At 41.6% G+C, this 17010-nt stretch overlaps 1 protein-coding gene across 4 annotated transcripts in view; it reads right to left on the bottom strand.

The window, feature by feature from the left end:
- Nucleotides 1-17010, bottom strand: part of LOC132910110 (uncharacterized) — a 78193-nt gene that overhangs the window by 7744 nt on the left and 53439 nt on the right. For all 4 annotated transcript variants that reach the window (XM_060965581.1, XM_060965582.1, XM_060965585.1 and 1 more), the window contains exons 5-8: nt 8076-8336; nt 6461-6618; nt 5756-6005; nt 3632-3747 (exon numbers count right to left, since the gene is read on the bottom strand). In XM_060965581.1, coding sequence (XP_060821564.1) covers nt 3632-3747; nt 5756-6005; nt 6461-6618; nt 8076-8336 — 785 coding nt within the window. The remainder of the gene's footprint in view (nt 1-3631; nt 3748-5755; nt 6006-6460; nt 6619-8075; nt 8337-17010) is intronic.

The raw sequence follows: 17010 nt of genomic DNA, 5'->3' as shown, positions 1-17010 counted from the left end.
AATTAAAGAACATTCTTGCGGCGGTAATTATTGTAGAATATCTCGACACCCGGTGTCATTGTGAAATCGATATCTTTAGAAGAAGAGCGGCGATGGATATAAATGAAAGCACGATCTGCTCGATCGAGGAAGAATCAAATACGACTTATTTCATTTGAATTGTACGATTGAATCACGAAGATTGATACTTGAATGGAAGTTAATCGAGATTCCAATATCTATCGTCGAACTATTCTTCTTAGCTTGGGACGATGATGCATAATTTCATTGTTGTTCGAAACTTTTAGGTTTATGTAATCGTATGCATAGTTTAATAACGTTCAAGGAAACATTGCATCGGACGTTTCGACAGTTTCCCTATGGTATCTCTTTTTTTTTCATAGAGTCTGCTTCCCATTAGTATTTACCAGCAAGCGCTAAACGAGGTAAGTGGTGTAGGGATGCACTTTCCATTAGAGGGAAATAAAATTGGATAGGATGGTTACCATCGTGTATTCGCCACGATTTCGTTCTGCATTCTATTCGTGCCGTCAATTTCGTGGCTGTTTTCCCATGCGAACGGGTCTACTATCGCGGCGTACAATCTTGCTGTGCTTTATTGCAGTCATGAGACACGGCTAGGTATAGTAAAAGGGACAGATAGTAGAAGACCCCGGGATAGAAATAAAGGAAATAGTGAACAACAATTTCATTGGTTCAAACTAGTTCGCAAACGCCGGTAATAATACTTTTATTGAGTCTTGTCGGACACTAGACTCTTTAAATAATTTGCCGGTAATTACGGAATTACGGACGATACCTTCGTACCTTCCTGAAGGTCGGGGTTTAATTTTCTACATTTATCGTGCGCCTTCGTGTCATGTCCAAGCGCAATTTCGATATCCTTTTACACGGGTCTGAAAAATATTATAGCTGGCCATCTGTCTCTGAGTTTCTGCTGTTTGAGTAACCCCAGTAAAAAATACCTCGGTCGTTCGTGTAATTCTCTGTATACCGTCAGAAAACATTAAACAAACTGCTTGGAAGCGAAACGGAGTTGGGATCATTTTTTACATTACTCCGTCACGGACTGGCTTCCTGTCAGGTGGCCGGAATACGAAGCCGAAGAAACATTGGAAAGGACACGGCCGTAAAGTCGATTTCATACGACAGCCCAGATGAATACATGTAGAACGTACACGCTAGAAACTTGATAGAGTTATCGATACGGTATAGAGAGGTTCTTGCGCGATACGATACACCGCATTCAGTGATCCGAGAATTCAATGTGCTTTCTCCTATTGTGGCAATCTTGCCAGTACGGAATGAGAAATAGTAGAACAAGCGGTGTGGTTATTCGATAGCTGGTTGTTGCCAGTGTTTTGAAAATCGTTAAATGCGTTTGGGAGATGGTGGTAGTGAACGAGTAAGAGAAAAGGTACGTCAAAAACGGCCGTTGCATTAAAAACATTTGCATCGCGGATGCGAGCCACATACCATCTAAAAAATGGGTAGCAGAATGGAGGCAGTGTGTTTCACAGGTCTGGGAGAGCGAGAGTTGTTTATATCGTGGCTTTTCACGCTCGTCAAGTTTCCGGGAAAATAGAAATGGATTCCCGGGACGTTGTTCGTGTGCTACAGTGAAACAGGAGGAAAAGCTTTGTGTGCACCGCGTTCCCAATAAATCGCGCGAGTACAAAGGAATCCAAGAACGACCATCTTTCAATGGGATAACCTTTTTAGCGTGGCTCGCCGCCCAGGGACAAGAAGTTCACGACCTTACGGATGAATATTACGGAACAAGTGACCTCAAAGGGAGTCACGTTTTTGCGGCTTAAGTGGGAGCTTCCTTTTTGCCTTACCTGTCGGAGAACCTGTCGGATCAGGACTCTATTTGCGGCTACTCCTTTTAATCTTAACTTTTCACTTGGAGGAAAGGAAGGGTTTCGTTTAAGGGGATCGTCCAACTACTCTGTTTTTCCGATTTGATCTTAACGAGCTATTCGATCGACGATTGTGTTTCTTCTACTATCCTAAGAAGACATAAAATCCGAGGTTTATTGGATGAACGTTGTTCGTTGGAAGCGATCGTTCCCGTTTCTTATGGAAATACGAATTGGAAGGTTAATCAGATTATCGGACAGCAACGATCGGGAGGCGTCATGATTCATGAGACAATGTGCTAGCACACTCGAAACAAGGACGAATCGATGTCTCTTACGTACCGATTAAGGGTGTACTCGTAGCACATCGATCCTAGTTTGCCGAATAACGTCAAACAGAGACGCTCACGTAGAAACAAGCATGCGATCGAATGATAGCATATCGCTGCCATTATTTGCTGTTAGATTAATATCCATCGATTCATCGATAGGATCGTGGCATCGTTTCAAAGGTAGCATGTTCGGGTAATTTGTCAAAAGTGCATGCAATCTCCGCCCCGAAATCGCAAGCGTTCTCCCTTGAAAAAGACCAACGATACACAGCATTGGAGCATAGCGGAATCACGGCCTCAGTAGTGGACGCGAGTCGAAGGTCAGTAAAACGAAATGATTGTCTTAGTCTGGCAACTGCAGCTTTGAATAAATTAATTAACCGGCGAGAGCCCGGACAGAGAGGTGGGAAATGGAAAGACCAAAGGATATTAAGTCTTTGTTGGAGTCGTATATACCGGATTCCTGGAGTTTATTACACTGCTCCGGCTAGCTTAATCGATATTTTCCGAAATACTAATCAACACGTGGAAATTTCCATAACTCCGTTCGGTTTAATTGCCTACGATTCCTTGTTGCTATTTTTATGTTAATCATGGAATGGCCAACGTTTCACTACACTTTATAGGCTTTTAACGAGGATACGATGGCCTTACTTCCTAGTGTGTGAGGTATTGACGTACGCACTCAATATGTGTGAAGTAGGGTCTTTAAACAGAAGCACTGAACTTTCGTCGAATAATGTAATCAATCTCCTGGAACAAACGGAAGCAGAGCAAAAGAGAGAAAAGCGATTATATCTAGACGACGTGCCATTCTTGTGGCACCGTATATTATACATCTATAAGGAACCGGATAATGCGGTCATCCTTGCAACGATCATCTCCAAATCTCTCTAAACCGTATTGCTTATAGATTACGATAATTATCCGTTTGTTTTAATAGCGCTTTACATTGTACGTAAGGCCAAAGAATTTTCCTCATGACAGCGCTCGAGTACTGCGAGCCCTCGTTGAAGTAGTCTGACTTACAGCGACACAATAGAAATGCTTGCGAATGGGTCTGCTAGTCACAACAGTTACAACGACGAAGAGATCTTATTAAAGTCCCATTTTACCATCCTTTCGCTATGGTTCCCTAAAGTTGCTCGAGATCTTTGAAGTTCCCTATTTTACGTTGACATACATAAAACAAAACTGCAGTCAACTTTTCCACGATGCTTGTTCGCTAACTGATAACGCGGAAAGCGTTGACTATGCTTGCATAATCGATGCCATTTTGAGAAGACAAAGAGTACCAGGAGGCGAGGCAGAAAGGATAACTCAGAACAAGGAGTACGAAGTAGAAATGATCCAGATTTGGCTATCAGGAAATATTTAAGGGCTTCAAAAGGATTAGCATAGAATTTGTCCTCCCGAATATAAATTTTGCTCACTCACGTTGCAAGATTGATCTTCTTCGTCCCATCGGAAACGACAATTGATTCTCCCATTGCACTGTAATTCAGCGGCGATGCATGTTGCATCCTCGCAATAAAACTCATTATCGAGGCAGGCTGCAACAAATTAACGAGAACATAACATTGTTATATATTCTGATTAGATTTAAACTTCTCATAGAACAGTCGCGTTAAATGTAAAATTAGGAAGGTAATTGCTTGATTTTACTACTAACTCTTCCGCGATATTAAAGCAGCACGAACACGAGAGTGACTTTGTTAGATAGGGAAAAGAAAAATGCGAAGGAAAGTAGTATCAAATTTTTAAGTATCAACGTCGACGACTTGTTAATCTATTGTTCTTATAATCTCGCGTTTATACTGCGAACGAAGAGCTGTACAAGAAAATTTTCATTTGAAATCTTATCGTACGAGAGATAGGGGAATAAGTGAATTTTGCCCGAGTCCGCGGGCAAGTCGCTCGTAAGATATTAGTTCTGCAAGGGTGGCAGGTGTAGAGAGGCTGAGATTCTTCTCATGCCGAGATAGAACGGGAAATTTCGTACGTGTATCTGCACCGCAACGGCTTACTCCATTTGCCATTCAGCCAAGTCTACCACCATTAATTTAGAACTGGGATCCGTTCGCGAGCGATTATTCTCTGTGATATGAACTGGTTAAGACGATTATATATTTTTATCGATATCATTGTAATCGTCAGCTCTGGGTATTCGATTGGGTTTGAAATCCAACCAGCTCACCGCTTAAAAAAAGGCTTCCGGCACGCAGTCGTTTTCTTTTGACTGTAAAATATCGTACGAGTAATAGAAGCAAAGGCATTGTGTCCATGATTCCACTTTTTCCGTGTCGCGAACGAGGATATCTATCGTTCTATGGAATTTTAACGATATTTCGTATAGATCCACGATTCAAGCTTCGCGGAAAATTTAATATTTTGTTCTCCGTAGTAAAAGAATTATTCGAAGCATGCAGCAAGAGGAACACGTCTGACCAGTTGGAAAGAGTAGGTCGAACGTAAGAAACTTTTCATCGTTCTTATTGACTTCATCAGAATCAAATCGCGACTTTGCGTCCCCCAATTTGCTACTTTCTACTGTATTATCGATGTTTCGTCTATTATTAACGTGTCCTCTTCCGTAATCAGCGTGTTACATAAACTATCGGTAACAAGTCACTTCGGTTAATGGAATGTCCGCATTGTTAATGTCTACCAATTTATGATCGTTGACAAACAGAGAAACTATAACCTTTCATTTTATAAATGATTAGTCGAGCAATCATCTAATTGCTCTTTCGTTTCTTCCTAGTATTTTTCATTGTTCGTATGTTCGTCATAAAACGCAGGCGAGGCGACGTTAATTCATAGATTTCCATTAGACCAGTATCTGTCTATTTCCGAGCACGAATGCGTTCCCGGCATTAAATTTAATGAAACTTAACACCAAATTACTTGCGTGCCGTGAACAAAGATCTTCGCGATATTCGCACGGCGTGCGTTATAATTGAAATTAGACTTCTTGTTTCACGACAATCCGCGAGACACCAGTTACTAACGTGTGTTCTATTATCATACAACAAGTCGTTATAAAACGTAATTGGGTTATCTCCTTTTGTCTCTTAACAAATCGTTCGCGACATTTGATAAGTGTCTGTAATTTCCTGGTATTTATAACACGCTATTTAATTAATAATTTTATCAAGCGAATAAATATTTATACACCTTATCGGAATGAACAGTTTTCATATCCTGCGCATAAAGCTTGAAAGCTTTACTCGTTGTCGTTCATTACATTTTAACGCAATGATAACTACGTTATCGTAAACACATATAAACATGCCCAGCTACATGTTAATTAACATCATTGGCTAATATTCTGCCCCGTAATATCATGATTTGTTTGTAAAGTAAAATTTTCGTTAGCTATTCAATACGAACATTTAATAAGAGCGCGATAGTATTTTGTCAGGGAGAATACGCAATTCCTCGAACGAATCTCAAACGGCAATTGTATTCGGTGAAGTAATATCGTGAATGATATTACGCGGAGATAAAAGCTGTCGCAGACAACGGTGAACAATTAATCGAGGATGTTTGTGAACTCACGTTTGTCTCCCGGATCTCTGTCTCTGAGCGCTGTCATGACGGCCTCAAAGCTGCTGTTCAGTGCTTTAGGCTCCGCGTAAAACCTGACAAAGGCGGTATTGGTCCCGATGAGGACGGTGTCGGCGATGCTGCCGCAGAAATTCTTCTCTCTAGAGGACATGTCAGTGCGTTCTTTGAATATGTCCACGAAGTTGGCGTCGCACTCGTTTGGTCGTTGCAGTTTGAAGGGATCCGAGAATACCAGCTGAATCTGAAAGTTGTACGTGTTCCTGTGATAAAGCTCAGTGAAGGATCCTTTCCTTTTCCCTCTATCTCTGTTCTGATGACGAACGAGAAAACCCAAAGGATTTTCACCAATTATTCAGATATTTTATGAGGCAAAGCGGGCATCGCAATTACAGGCATTTTCGTGCCAGACGTTTCACCAAATTTCGTTTGACTAAAAAGAATGGACGTCTAGATAGTGATGAGACAGGGATCAAAGATAGTCTGATAGCAAAGGGACAAGTCATGAAGTATTTTCGACGATTCAATTCAAAATATACGGAGCACTGCACGTTTGTCTTTTTGTTGTTGCATACTTTTCTTTTTCTTTTTTTAATGAACTCATTTAAAGGATTATCGAGACATTATCGACAGAGGGAAACTCGTGAAATGATATTAGCGAAACGTGTTGACGCAAATTGACGAAGTTGACGAAATTACCTTCCATCCTTCGTTGACGGTGATGTTCCACATGCAATCCAAGGGGATGCCTTCCTTCTCAGCGACAGTCTTCTTGTCCTGCACGTCATCGCTGCTAATAATTGCCTGCACGCCATTCACGTATTTGACACACGGCTCCGGTTCTGGTGGCACTCCCGCTGTGAATCACACCTATTACAGTATTACGCTTTCCCCAGACTCATCGTCAGGTGTTTATTTGCCTCGACTAATTCGCGTGTACGTTTCATTTCTCGCGTATAATGCAACTCGCTCATTTACGAGCGCGAGCTTCGATGCCAATGTCGAGAGCCAATAGAAAACGTATTCACCACGAGCCAAACAGCGTTCGTGGGTCAGAAAGGGACAAAAAAAGGAAAAAAAGAGCGGGAAACGTGGACCGTGGGAAACAACAAAAAATCTCCAACCATTGTTCGAGAAATAATTGATTTCCCGTGCCGAATTGGCATTATAAAATTCGCGGCCGGAGGAGCACAATGAACAAGAGGAAATGAATCAAACGTGCGAAAAGATTCATCCCCCCGGCATCTGATTAATTTCCTTTCCCGTCGGTGTTTGAATTTGACGTTATCATCGTAGCAGAGTTTTAATGTTTGTCCCTCATTAAGACTGATTCGCGGCAGTTTCGAAAGCCATGCGTTTTGGAGCGTATTAAGAGCAACCAAATACTCAAACGGCATTCATTGCACCGGATCAGGGCAAATGCGCGGAAATAATGAGCTGTATGAGACGCGAATGAATATCGGCGCCGTATTTCTGGCAATCTGGCCTACTCGAGCAGAGCAAAACGGCAAGCTATTGCGAGGAAGACCGTAATACGTATAAGTACTTACGGAGTATTGAATTAGCATTGCCGTAAAACTGATTTGTAAAACTACGGGAAAATGTAAAATTGGAGCAGATGTATTGCTTTGTATGGACAATTTATTCTGGAATTTTCAACATGAAACTCGGCTCCAACTGTAACATTTTATGGATTACTGGAGCAGTACTCAAATATTGACAGTGTTTCAGTACGGTAACAGAAATTACGTTGAAATTATTTTCAGTCAGCTTCGAGCACTAGTTTTTCGGCATGAATCGCGGACGTAGAATTTATTACCAGTCAAGATAAAAAAATTCTGTACAGAGGTCGCAGTTGGAGCGGGAAATCCGGTGGATTGGAAGCTTCCCAACGTTCGCTGATGTCGTCGAGGCTAATGTCCGACCGAGTATTCTAATCTGAGAACCGCCGGTCATCACTCGCGTTTGTTTTCAATGAATGGGCAACAATTTTTATCCTGACATACAGATATTTCGTTAGTTTCTCTCTTTCTGTATACGCGTGCGCTCGAACTTTAATAAAATTCATCAACGAGAAGCAACTAATCGATATTTTCCTGATTCAAAATATTACTATACGCAGACCATGACTTATCGGCACGTGATGTACGTGTACCATGTTTGCAGAAGCTACGAAATAATTTGCAACCTCGAATTCCGTATCTCGCGAATAATCTCAACGGATTCTTGATTGGAATAGGTTCGTTTCTAATAAGAAAATCTTACTGCGACAACGTGACAGACGGGTACATGGATCGAAATACCGTGGACTTACGATAGGTTGGTCTTGGTATCATACTCCAAACGGCCTTGAAACCCTTGTCCTCGATGCTATCGTCACTGTGGAATCGCAACCAGAGATATCTCGTCTTCGACGTGATCTCTGGGGGGAAATTCTTGCCACAGAAGTTACCAAGGAGATTGGAGTAGCCGTGCTGGCCGTCACGTACCTCGAGAAAATCGTAACGACAGTCTGCACTCCCCTCGAGTTTGAATTCGTCTCGAAAATCGAGCTTCAACAGCATGCCTTCCTTAGCTGAAACGAGAGAAGGGTAACGTTCTCGTTAGAAACCGTGAAAATAGCGAATACAGAGACGTTTCTCCGAATTGAGTGATTTTTGTAATCATGAAAGAAACTGTTTATCGAAGAATACAAAAGTAAGCTATTTTATTTTTCTTGTACGGATTTATCAGTATTTTTAATTAACGTTACAAACCGGGTAAAGAAAAGAAGAGAATTAATCTAAGAAGGTACAGATACAAAAGTACAGGCAGGAAAGTAAGCACAGTGTATTCTGAGAGTAGTTTGATTTCATAGTCTGCATTTATCAATTGCTCCGGAGAGGAGATCAATTAACAATAATATTCGTATAGCTGCATATTCTGGTGATTTATTTATTCGGTATATTATTCTGATAGAATCAATAAACGTAAAATCGTTAAAAAATTCAACGGGGGAAGTAGGAGTGTTGCGTGAAGGACGTGTTCGTGTATTAAAATTAATTAATTGAAAGAGCGACAAAAAGTATATTAACAACAAGTTATTTATAATTTTGGAAAGAAATAAAATGTCAACTAATCTTCTTTCTCACTCAAGTGTTGGGATATTGAGTCTGTGGAGTACAGCGTCGTAGTTATGATCACAACTATGAATGGGACAGTTTAGCGAACGCGATACAAAACGTACGAATTTATGTTGTGATCTTTCAATAAACTGAACATATTTAGTGTGATATGGTGACCATATAACGCTTGCGTACTCAAGGTGGGGTCTAACCAGAAAGTCGTAGAGTTTTCAGTTTTAAAGGGTTTCTGAAGTGCTCGTAGTATCTGAAGATAAAACCATGTCATCTGTTTGCAGTATTATGTATAATAACCGATTTTGTAAATAATATTTCGGGATAATATTTTTAATTTGCTATTTACGGAAAACCGTGACCTAAATACAAAGCGATGTCACATACGCATTGTTTAGATTGTTATGCATGAGTTTGGCCGATTGGTCGGCTTACACGACGAATGTTCTAACGTCGTTAACGTCGAAAGTCGACCTGGCAACCGGCCAGGTTATTCTTCGTATTCGTCGCGCAACTTTTTTGACTCGTCTTATGCCGTAAAGTACCCGGTTTAACTTACAGCGCGGTACTTTCTACGTGCTTTTTATCTATTGGCAAAAAGCAACTCATTTATCGCGACATAAATTCTTGGAAAGAATTGATCGTTAAAAGAAGCGGCCCATAAGATTCCGCCGACGAAGCTTTTCGTTTTCAAGAAGAAGGTTAGAAACTTCTGCTTCGTCGGATATGTTCTTTAATACCTGACAAGTTATCTGGCGAGCGTTAGAGTCGCGAACCTATCGTTCTCACGTTTTCCACACAATAAATCGAAATCGATGTTCTTTTATGCGCGACAGAATCTCGGGCGTATGATGACATCGTGAACGTGCGATTTGCAAAATCAGGCTGTCCGATCACTTTCTTAGCATCGAACTGTGCTATTCGTATATAAATCCCAGTCGATCGCTGATACGATCTGTAATGAAGTCGTTGGCATGCAAACGCGACTTCACTTTCCTTGCACGTACCAAGATTATCCAAGAATTATTTACCGCGAATCGATCGTTAGAATTCACTTGATCTTTCCAGCAACGCAACGAGGGGAATTCCGCGGTATTTGGCCGTAGGTTGTGTGCCTATAGTTCTCACGTTTCGTTTCACTTGCTGAATCGTAGAGAGATTGCTGCCGCTCTGTCGAACAATTAACGCGTTTCCAACTCTCTGGTTCCTCTTAGGTATAATTATTTCAAGCTAGCAAAGATTCCTTCGCTAAAATGAACGCACGAACGCATGTGGATATACGAAATCGTCTCTAAATTCTAAATGGTTCGACAAACGCTTTGTACCATATAATACAGCGGAAATCGGACAAGCGGTGAAGCAAAAGTCCATCGTGTGTAGGATAAGGATAGTACCTGCAGGTTGTTTACGATACGCTCATAAATCCTTGGTATTTGCGAATAAAATATCTCATCCGGATCGCCATTTGTGCGCCGCGTAAAAATTTATACCCGACCCATCGCGATATGAAGGAAATTATTGACTGAAAATCATGGTATAAAAGCCACGTATTTGTTTCTGAGTGTTCGGTAAACGCCACTCGAAGAAATAGATCGTCTATTCTCGTGGCAATTAACAGTACGCAAACGGTTTCCGTGAATAACGTACTCTAGGGATGTACGCGATAAATCGTATTGATGATCTGGATAAGGTACGATTTCGAAACGAGTATTATTAATGGCTTTCTCACTATACAACCGCATAGGAATGTCATGCTCACGACGAAGCTGTTATTTTCATTCGTGTATTTATGTTACGCTGTGAATGAAATTCTGGCTATCATCTGCGACCAGCCCACGCGAACAGCGAACTCATTTTCGTCCGAAGGACGGACGAATATTTTCTATATGAGACTTACCAACAGCACGAAATTCGTCGCGACATGACACATCTACTGTAAAAATCGCAGTTGACAATTGATTCCGATGCCTCCGACTGAATCGAGAACGGTATCGTACGTGACACTAAAATGTCGCGACTTCGCCATCGAACAACGACCGTTCTTGGCTCTTATTTGAATGGCGCTTCGAGCCTTCCATTGACGGAACCGCGTTTCTTCGACGCGAAGAAAGAAGGAAGCGATAAAAAGCGGGACAGAAAAGAAGGAAGGAATAAAGGTCTGCGTCGCGACTATTTTCTCGGAGGGGGAGGAAACTCTAAAGCGGTGGCAATCTCACCCCAACTACTGTCCGCTTTCGCACGGAAATACCAGTATTCCAGTCGCGGTGCGATCGATCGAGTTTTTCAACAGATTCAAAGAGTCTTCTTCTCCTATTTTCACGCTTCATTATCTTTTGATTGTGTCACCTTCCGCCTGCTGCTTGTAATCATTGTGGAAATTAAGGACTATTCTCAAAGGGTTTCGCAATTCTCCGCTATTGTACGACGTTCACGACTTATTTATCAACCCGCCTCTCGCGTTTCCTTTCCTCCAATTTCTCAGTCTTTTCAAAAGTAAGCGTCATGGCGTTATGTATATAGTTACACCTGTAACGGTGTCACTGCGCATCGCAGTTCTGGATGCCACGAATTTCTATCGACCCAGTCTACCTAATCGCTGAGCGGCAAACGTACTGCGAAACCACGAATCTAGTAATTTCGAGCGAGAGGGTGCGATATCTGTTCCAAGTTTAAGCTTTCGCCGTCGTCGATATCTAACACCAACTTTCACGACGTCTCAGCTACCGTGAACATCGTTTACGTATGGAGTAAATGGCTTCCGTCATCGCAGAACTTACCTGAGCCGTGAAATCCAAGGTACACGCAAATATTCGACCATTCGTGTTATTAGTGTATATCACGGTTCTAGCCTGACATCCTACGAACTCGTCTGTCTTGGAATCCGCTGCCATTTACCTCTGACTATCAGGTTCCATACCTCTCGTCTGCCATAACTACTAGCGTACCCCTCCCTATAAACCCGTCGAATTTTCACCGGCGTTTCGTATTTTTCGTAGCTCGCGTACGAAGAAACCCCGCGAGTCACGAAGTCTGTACAAATTTTCGCACATTTTCCACCAGTATTCCCGGGAACTTAGAACGAAAGCTCGAGGATGATTTCTACGAGAACGTGATTAGAGTTTCATTCTACGGCACGATCGTAAAAATATATCCGTAACTAATGGGCGTGGATTTTATCCATGATGTCAGATATCGAGAGGTATCGAGAAGGATAAGAAGAAAGCCTTTCTTAGGTGTCTACCGCAAAAAAATATTGCAATCGTACGTGCTTAGCTTTCTTATACCTAAAATTTATTATTGATCTTTTGAGTAATTTTAGACGAATAATTTTAAGAGATATCGTTATATTTAATGTGAATTATAACGTAGAATATAGTAAGAGTCGAAAACGTATAATTACCTCCATTTGGAAATGTAAAAAGTTACTCATCAACCAGATTTTTCTAGGGTACAGTATAAATTTTATTCTGGTAATTCTAGTGAAAATTGTTCAAAAGTTTCTAGAAAAAGAAGAGTAACGGACTTTTGAAGGTCTCAAGCCAATAGCCTGAATTCGTGGTCGTAATAATGATCAGCATCTGCACGGGTAGTTCATCGAATTTTCCATAGAGATTCGCAAGATAAGGAAGAGCGTTGCACGGTTCCTGGGAGTTGAATGACCTAGTCGGTCTGTTCCCGAAGCCCCGGTAAAATGGTGTAGTTTCCCTCCTTGTTCAAATCGGATATTTATTTCTTGCAACTGCACCGCCGATTAATATTTGCAAACTTTTCCCATGGTAAAACCGTAGTAAAATATTCTGACGTGTGCAGGTATTTATGAAACGAAAGCAAACAAGACATTTTTAATTCGAAACATTGACATAAAGTATAACTATTTTTTTTTCTTTTGCAAAAACGAAAGTAAAATGTCGATATCCGATTTTATATACGCGTTGGATTTTGAACATTACGTTTTCTGTTTCAGACTTTGTGATTTCGTGAAAATTTTTTGTTCAAATTTTCAACTTTATGCTAAATCGAATAAGTACACTGCGTACTGTAGCATCGTTTCCAAAGTAAATAAATATAAAAAATATATACACAATATATATAAAGAAATATAAATAAAATAATATAAAATTAATTTATATCTAAAAATAGAGCTCTCTTTATATTTGAAGATGAGACGATGTAAAAGCTTCTTTATTCGAGAGAAATGATGAATTTATAATGCGAAAGTAACATCAATTCAATTCTTTGCTGGATAATTTCTTTTCAATTTTCAACTTGATTATTTCTCTGACGACCTATCGCACCCATTTCCACGCGAATAGAAATAGTTTGTGTTCTTGAAGCGATGGAATTATATCGGCCAGTGCAAACGACGTTTCACCGAATACTGAGCTAACAACCTAATGACAGATGTAAATAAATTTGCACTCGGTATTTCGCTTTCATTGCGCGGCAAACGAGCAAACTTTATTGCGATTTTATTTCACTTTTCCTTCGAATGGAATGGAATAAGAAGGGGAGAACGAGGTCTCCATGGAATCCAGTCTCGAGTTTACTTTCTGTTACGTTTAAATCCCTCGAAAATGTTTCGTGACCTCTACTGTAACCTGTCTGGAACTCATTTTTTCATGGTCGATGATTTATGATATCCTATTCAGATCCACCCACAGATTCGTGTAATATATCCATTTACTTTGAGGACGGCCATTAAATCGGCAAAGGGTCGACGATAATAGATCAGTCTGCTACGAAGGATTATTTCTATGGTATAACGACGAATATCGAGCGAAAGACAGTCGCGAAAAAGTGATCACCCGTCTTGTTTAACTGAGCGTAAAATGTCGACCGTTCGTTAAATTATATTTAGCTGAGAGTCGGTGGAAAGGCATCGTAAAAATTGGATAGTGATCATCCGATGTAAAAAGAAGGAAACATTTTTATGGTTTTCATTAACGCAGGAGAAACCAATGAATTGGATTCCGCGAAAAACCGCCGTTAGAGGGAAATGTAAAGGGGAGAGACACGGCTATATTTTACACGGAGCCACGGCAAGGCTAGCTATATTTTACACGGTATTAGGCGGCTTAAGGACGCTACGAGTTTGGGAAATAGAGCGAGCCGATTCTTTTACATTCGCATCAAGTCGTATCCCGTTGAGTGAGAACATTTAACGAGCATTCCCGACAAGGATGACCGAGAAGGGGCATGATCCACCCTGAAAAGCGAGCCATTTTCGGAGATACGTTGTTAAGAGCCGATGAAGGGGAGAGTTTGCCGAGACAGATCCTCAGGGATTTTATATACCAGCGCTCTTCTTTATCTACGCTTTGGGACGCGCGTATTACTCAATGTTCAATCGTGAATTAAACAGTTCCTTCGACGGTATAATTTGATGAAATTTTCGAATGGCGCTTTTCTTTGGATTTCGTTCAATGTCTCTCTAAAGATATTGTCACAATCGTTTGAAGAAAGGTTGATTTGTAGCAAGGAGTATCGGGGAGAAAAATTAACGTATCGTAAAGTACAGATGAAACGACATTACGTTCGATTCGCTCGGTGCGCACAGGTTGAATTAAAACGATTCGCGTCGCGCTTCGAAGGCGATTTTCTTGTGCTTATTCAACGTTACGATTGAAACGAACCGAGAACACGTCGTTTTGTCACAGACTGATGTATAGACATCAGGATAGAATAGATGGGAATGCATCGATGCACTTCGTTGTACGTGCTTAAATGGTCGCTCGGCCGAGATTTCCGCTTTCGTAGTGATTCATTGCAGTTAGAGGTGCGTTCGACGATGCCACTCGTCATGGAACGCGGCTGTAGAGGACAATGGAGAACGAGCCAGCCGCAAGAAGGAATTAACCAGCACCAACTTTATCACAGCTAACTGCGCTGTCCTTGCTCCCCAATGAATTTACCGATTCGAACACGGACCGAAGTAATTTCAACGATCGAAATCGTTAAATCGCACGTAATCTCTGGCCGTTCCGTTGATTAAAAATGTCCGTGGAAAAATGTCTTGGTTCTTTATCATTTTATCGCCCATGGAAGTTGTGACTTCTTCGTTAGCGTGGAAACATATTTTGTGTTATCTCTTCTTTCCTTTTCCACTGATAAATCACCTAACTTTCCTACAATCTGGTTTACTCTCGATTGATCTTTCTCAATATAAGTTAGGCCGTTCCTTCGACGGTGCAATTGGGGTGTAATCGGTAGCAGTTTCTTCGGTAAAGTTGATCGATGGGAACGCACATTGTGGGTGGTCTTTAGCGCCATTTTAGTTCAAGGACAAGCGCAGTGTCTTACCGCAATTAATGGCTTCCCTTGCACAGACTCTCGGCCTTAGAGTATTTCGATGTTCCACGAAACACGGAGACGGCAGAAGGGCGGTCGCCCTTGATTTACGTGGGGTCGCATTAAACGGTTCTTTGATGGCCCCTTACCTCCTGAGTGGTTGATAACTAGATTTGCTCGTCCACTTTGGAACTTAGCCACGACTTCCTCCTATCTCCGACGATTCTAGAAAGCCTTTTTCTCTCGGGCTCTAGGTTGCTACCTTTTTCCTTTCTTTTCTTTTTTTACCAGTTTCTACCCTTCGATGTCTCCCGCGGGTGATGTCCAAACATCGAAAGTATTAACCTTACTCTCGAATAGCACGATCGCGTCTCTGACTTACACCGTTTAGCACAATTCCGATCGCGTTCAACGTAGAAACTGACAATAATGGTGAGATATAAGTGGTAAAGGAGACAAACGAACGTGCCTCGATGTTACACACGCGGTAAAGGGAAACTTTTTATTGCTAGTCTGTGTTCCGTAGCGTGAAACGCGAAACTTGGCAGAGGTAAGAAAGCCGTGCTACGCTCGTCGACGCGCTTTAAATTGCGCTTGCCTACACTGCTGGTAAATTGGTTGGTGGTTACAGGTAACGAGACAGGGAGAACGAACTGGTAACGAAGTATCAAGTAACGGTGATGTCTGCGAAAAATGGAGTATGATCGAGTTTCGTGTAGTGATCGTGATCGCGTTCGTCCAAGTGTCATTCGCAACTTTTCGCGTTTCGGCTGATCTCCGCTTTCTTTGGTTATCATTCGCGAAACGTGGTGTTCTCGTTATCCACCTTCGAAGGTCGAACTTCTTTATTCGACATTGGAAGTCGACCGACACCCGTAAATGGGATCGATAAGCGGCGTCACATGTTCCTCGAGCTTAGAACCGATTGTCCTTCGCATGGATGACCATGTCACGGATTACGCTAATAATTTATAAGCTGTATTATCGGTGAATTCCACCGATTTGGCGATGGCGACGATCGCAAAGAGAGAGTTTGATTATTCGTTCGTAATTAGAAAAGAAGTTGTGTCGTTTGGTCAGGTTACCGCACGGTTCTTCGAGGGAGATCAAGCGTACCCGTTTAACGAACTGCTGTTCTTCGAGCCCCATTTCTTCGTTATCCCACAAAACGGAAGAGGTTCGATCGCGTTTCATCCGGCGAATGCTTATTCAGTCTCCAACCAACTGTGATCTCATTAACGTGCCTGAGTGGCTCCAACTGCTTAAAGGTGTCCCACATTTCATAATGATACCGATGTAACCGCGTTATCGTGTTCACGAGCGAGCAATTAAAAAGGTTTCATCCGTGCAATTAGGACCTTCTCTCGATGCCGGTTTCTCTGGAAAGGTTACTTGGCCCGTTTGCGTGAGCTCTTCGATCAGGAGCGTCAGCCAGAATAGAAAGAATTAAAAAGGAAGGCGAACGAGAGCTGTGTCCGCGTTATATAGTGGAGTCGATTCATTGACTCGATTATTGTTCTAATTTCCAGTGTTTCTTGGAACTTGCCGATGAACCAGCAAAATCCGTAGTTTACGACCGAGCGATTTTCTAGAACGAGAAAATGTTATCGTGGCAAATGCAATATCGCACAAGCACAACATACGAGGGATGTTCCATCGCGAATGTTTCGCTCTCGATCAGTTATTTTATTCGAACGAGATTCTCCAGATGTATTTTTTCCTCTTCCTTTTTGAATTCTTTTGAAAAATTGCAGAAATCCATTAAACTTATCGATACAACGTCGCGAAAAAGAAGCAAATGGGAATGGACTGATCACGTTGACGGATTTATCGTGCCCTTTCAGT

Source organism: Bombus pascuorum, chromosome 8, assembly GCF_905332965.1.
Source record: "Bombus pascuorum chromosome 8, iyBomPasc1.1, whole genome shotgun sequence".
NCBI lineage: Eukaryota > Metazoa > Arthropoda > Insecta > Hymenoptera > Apidae > Bombus > Bombus pascuorum.
This window is presented reverse-complemented; position numbering and strand designations above follow the sequence as displayed.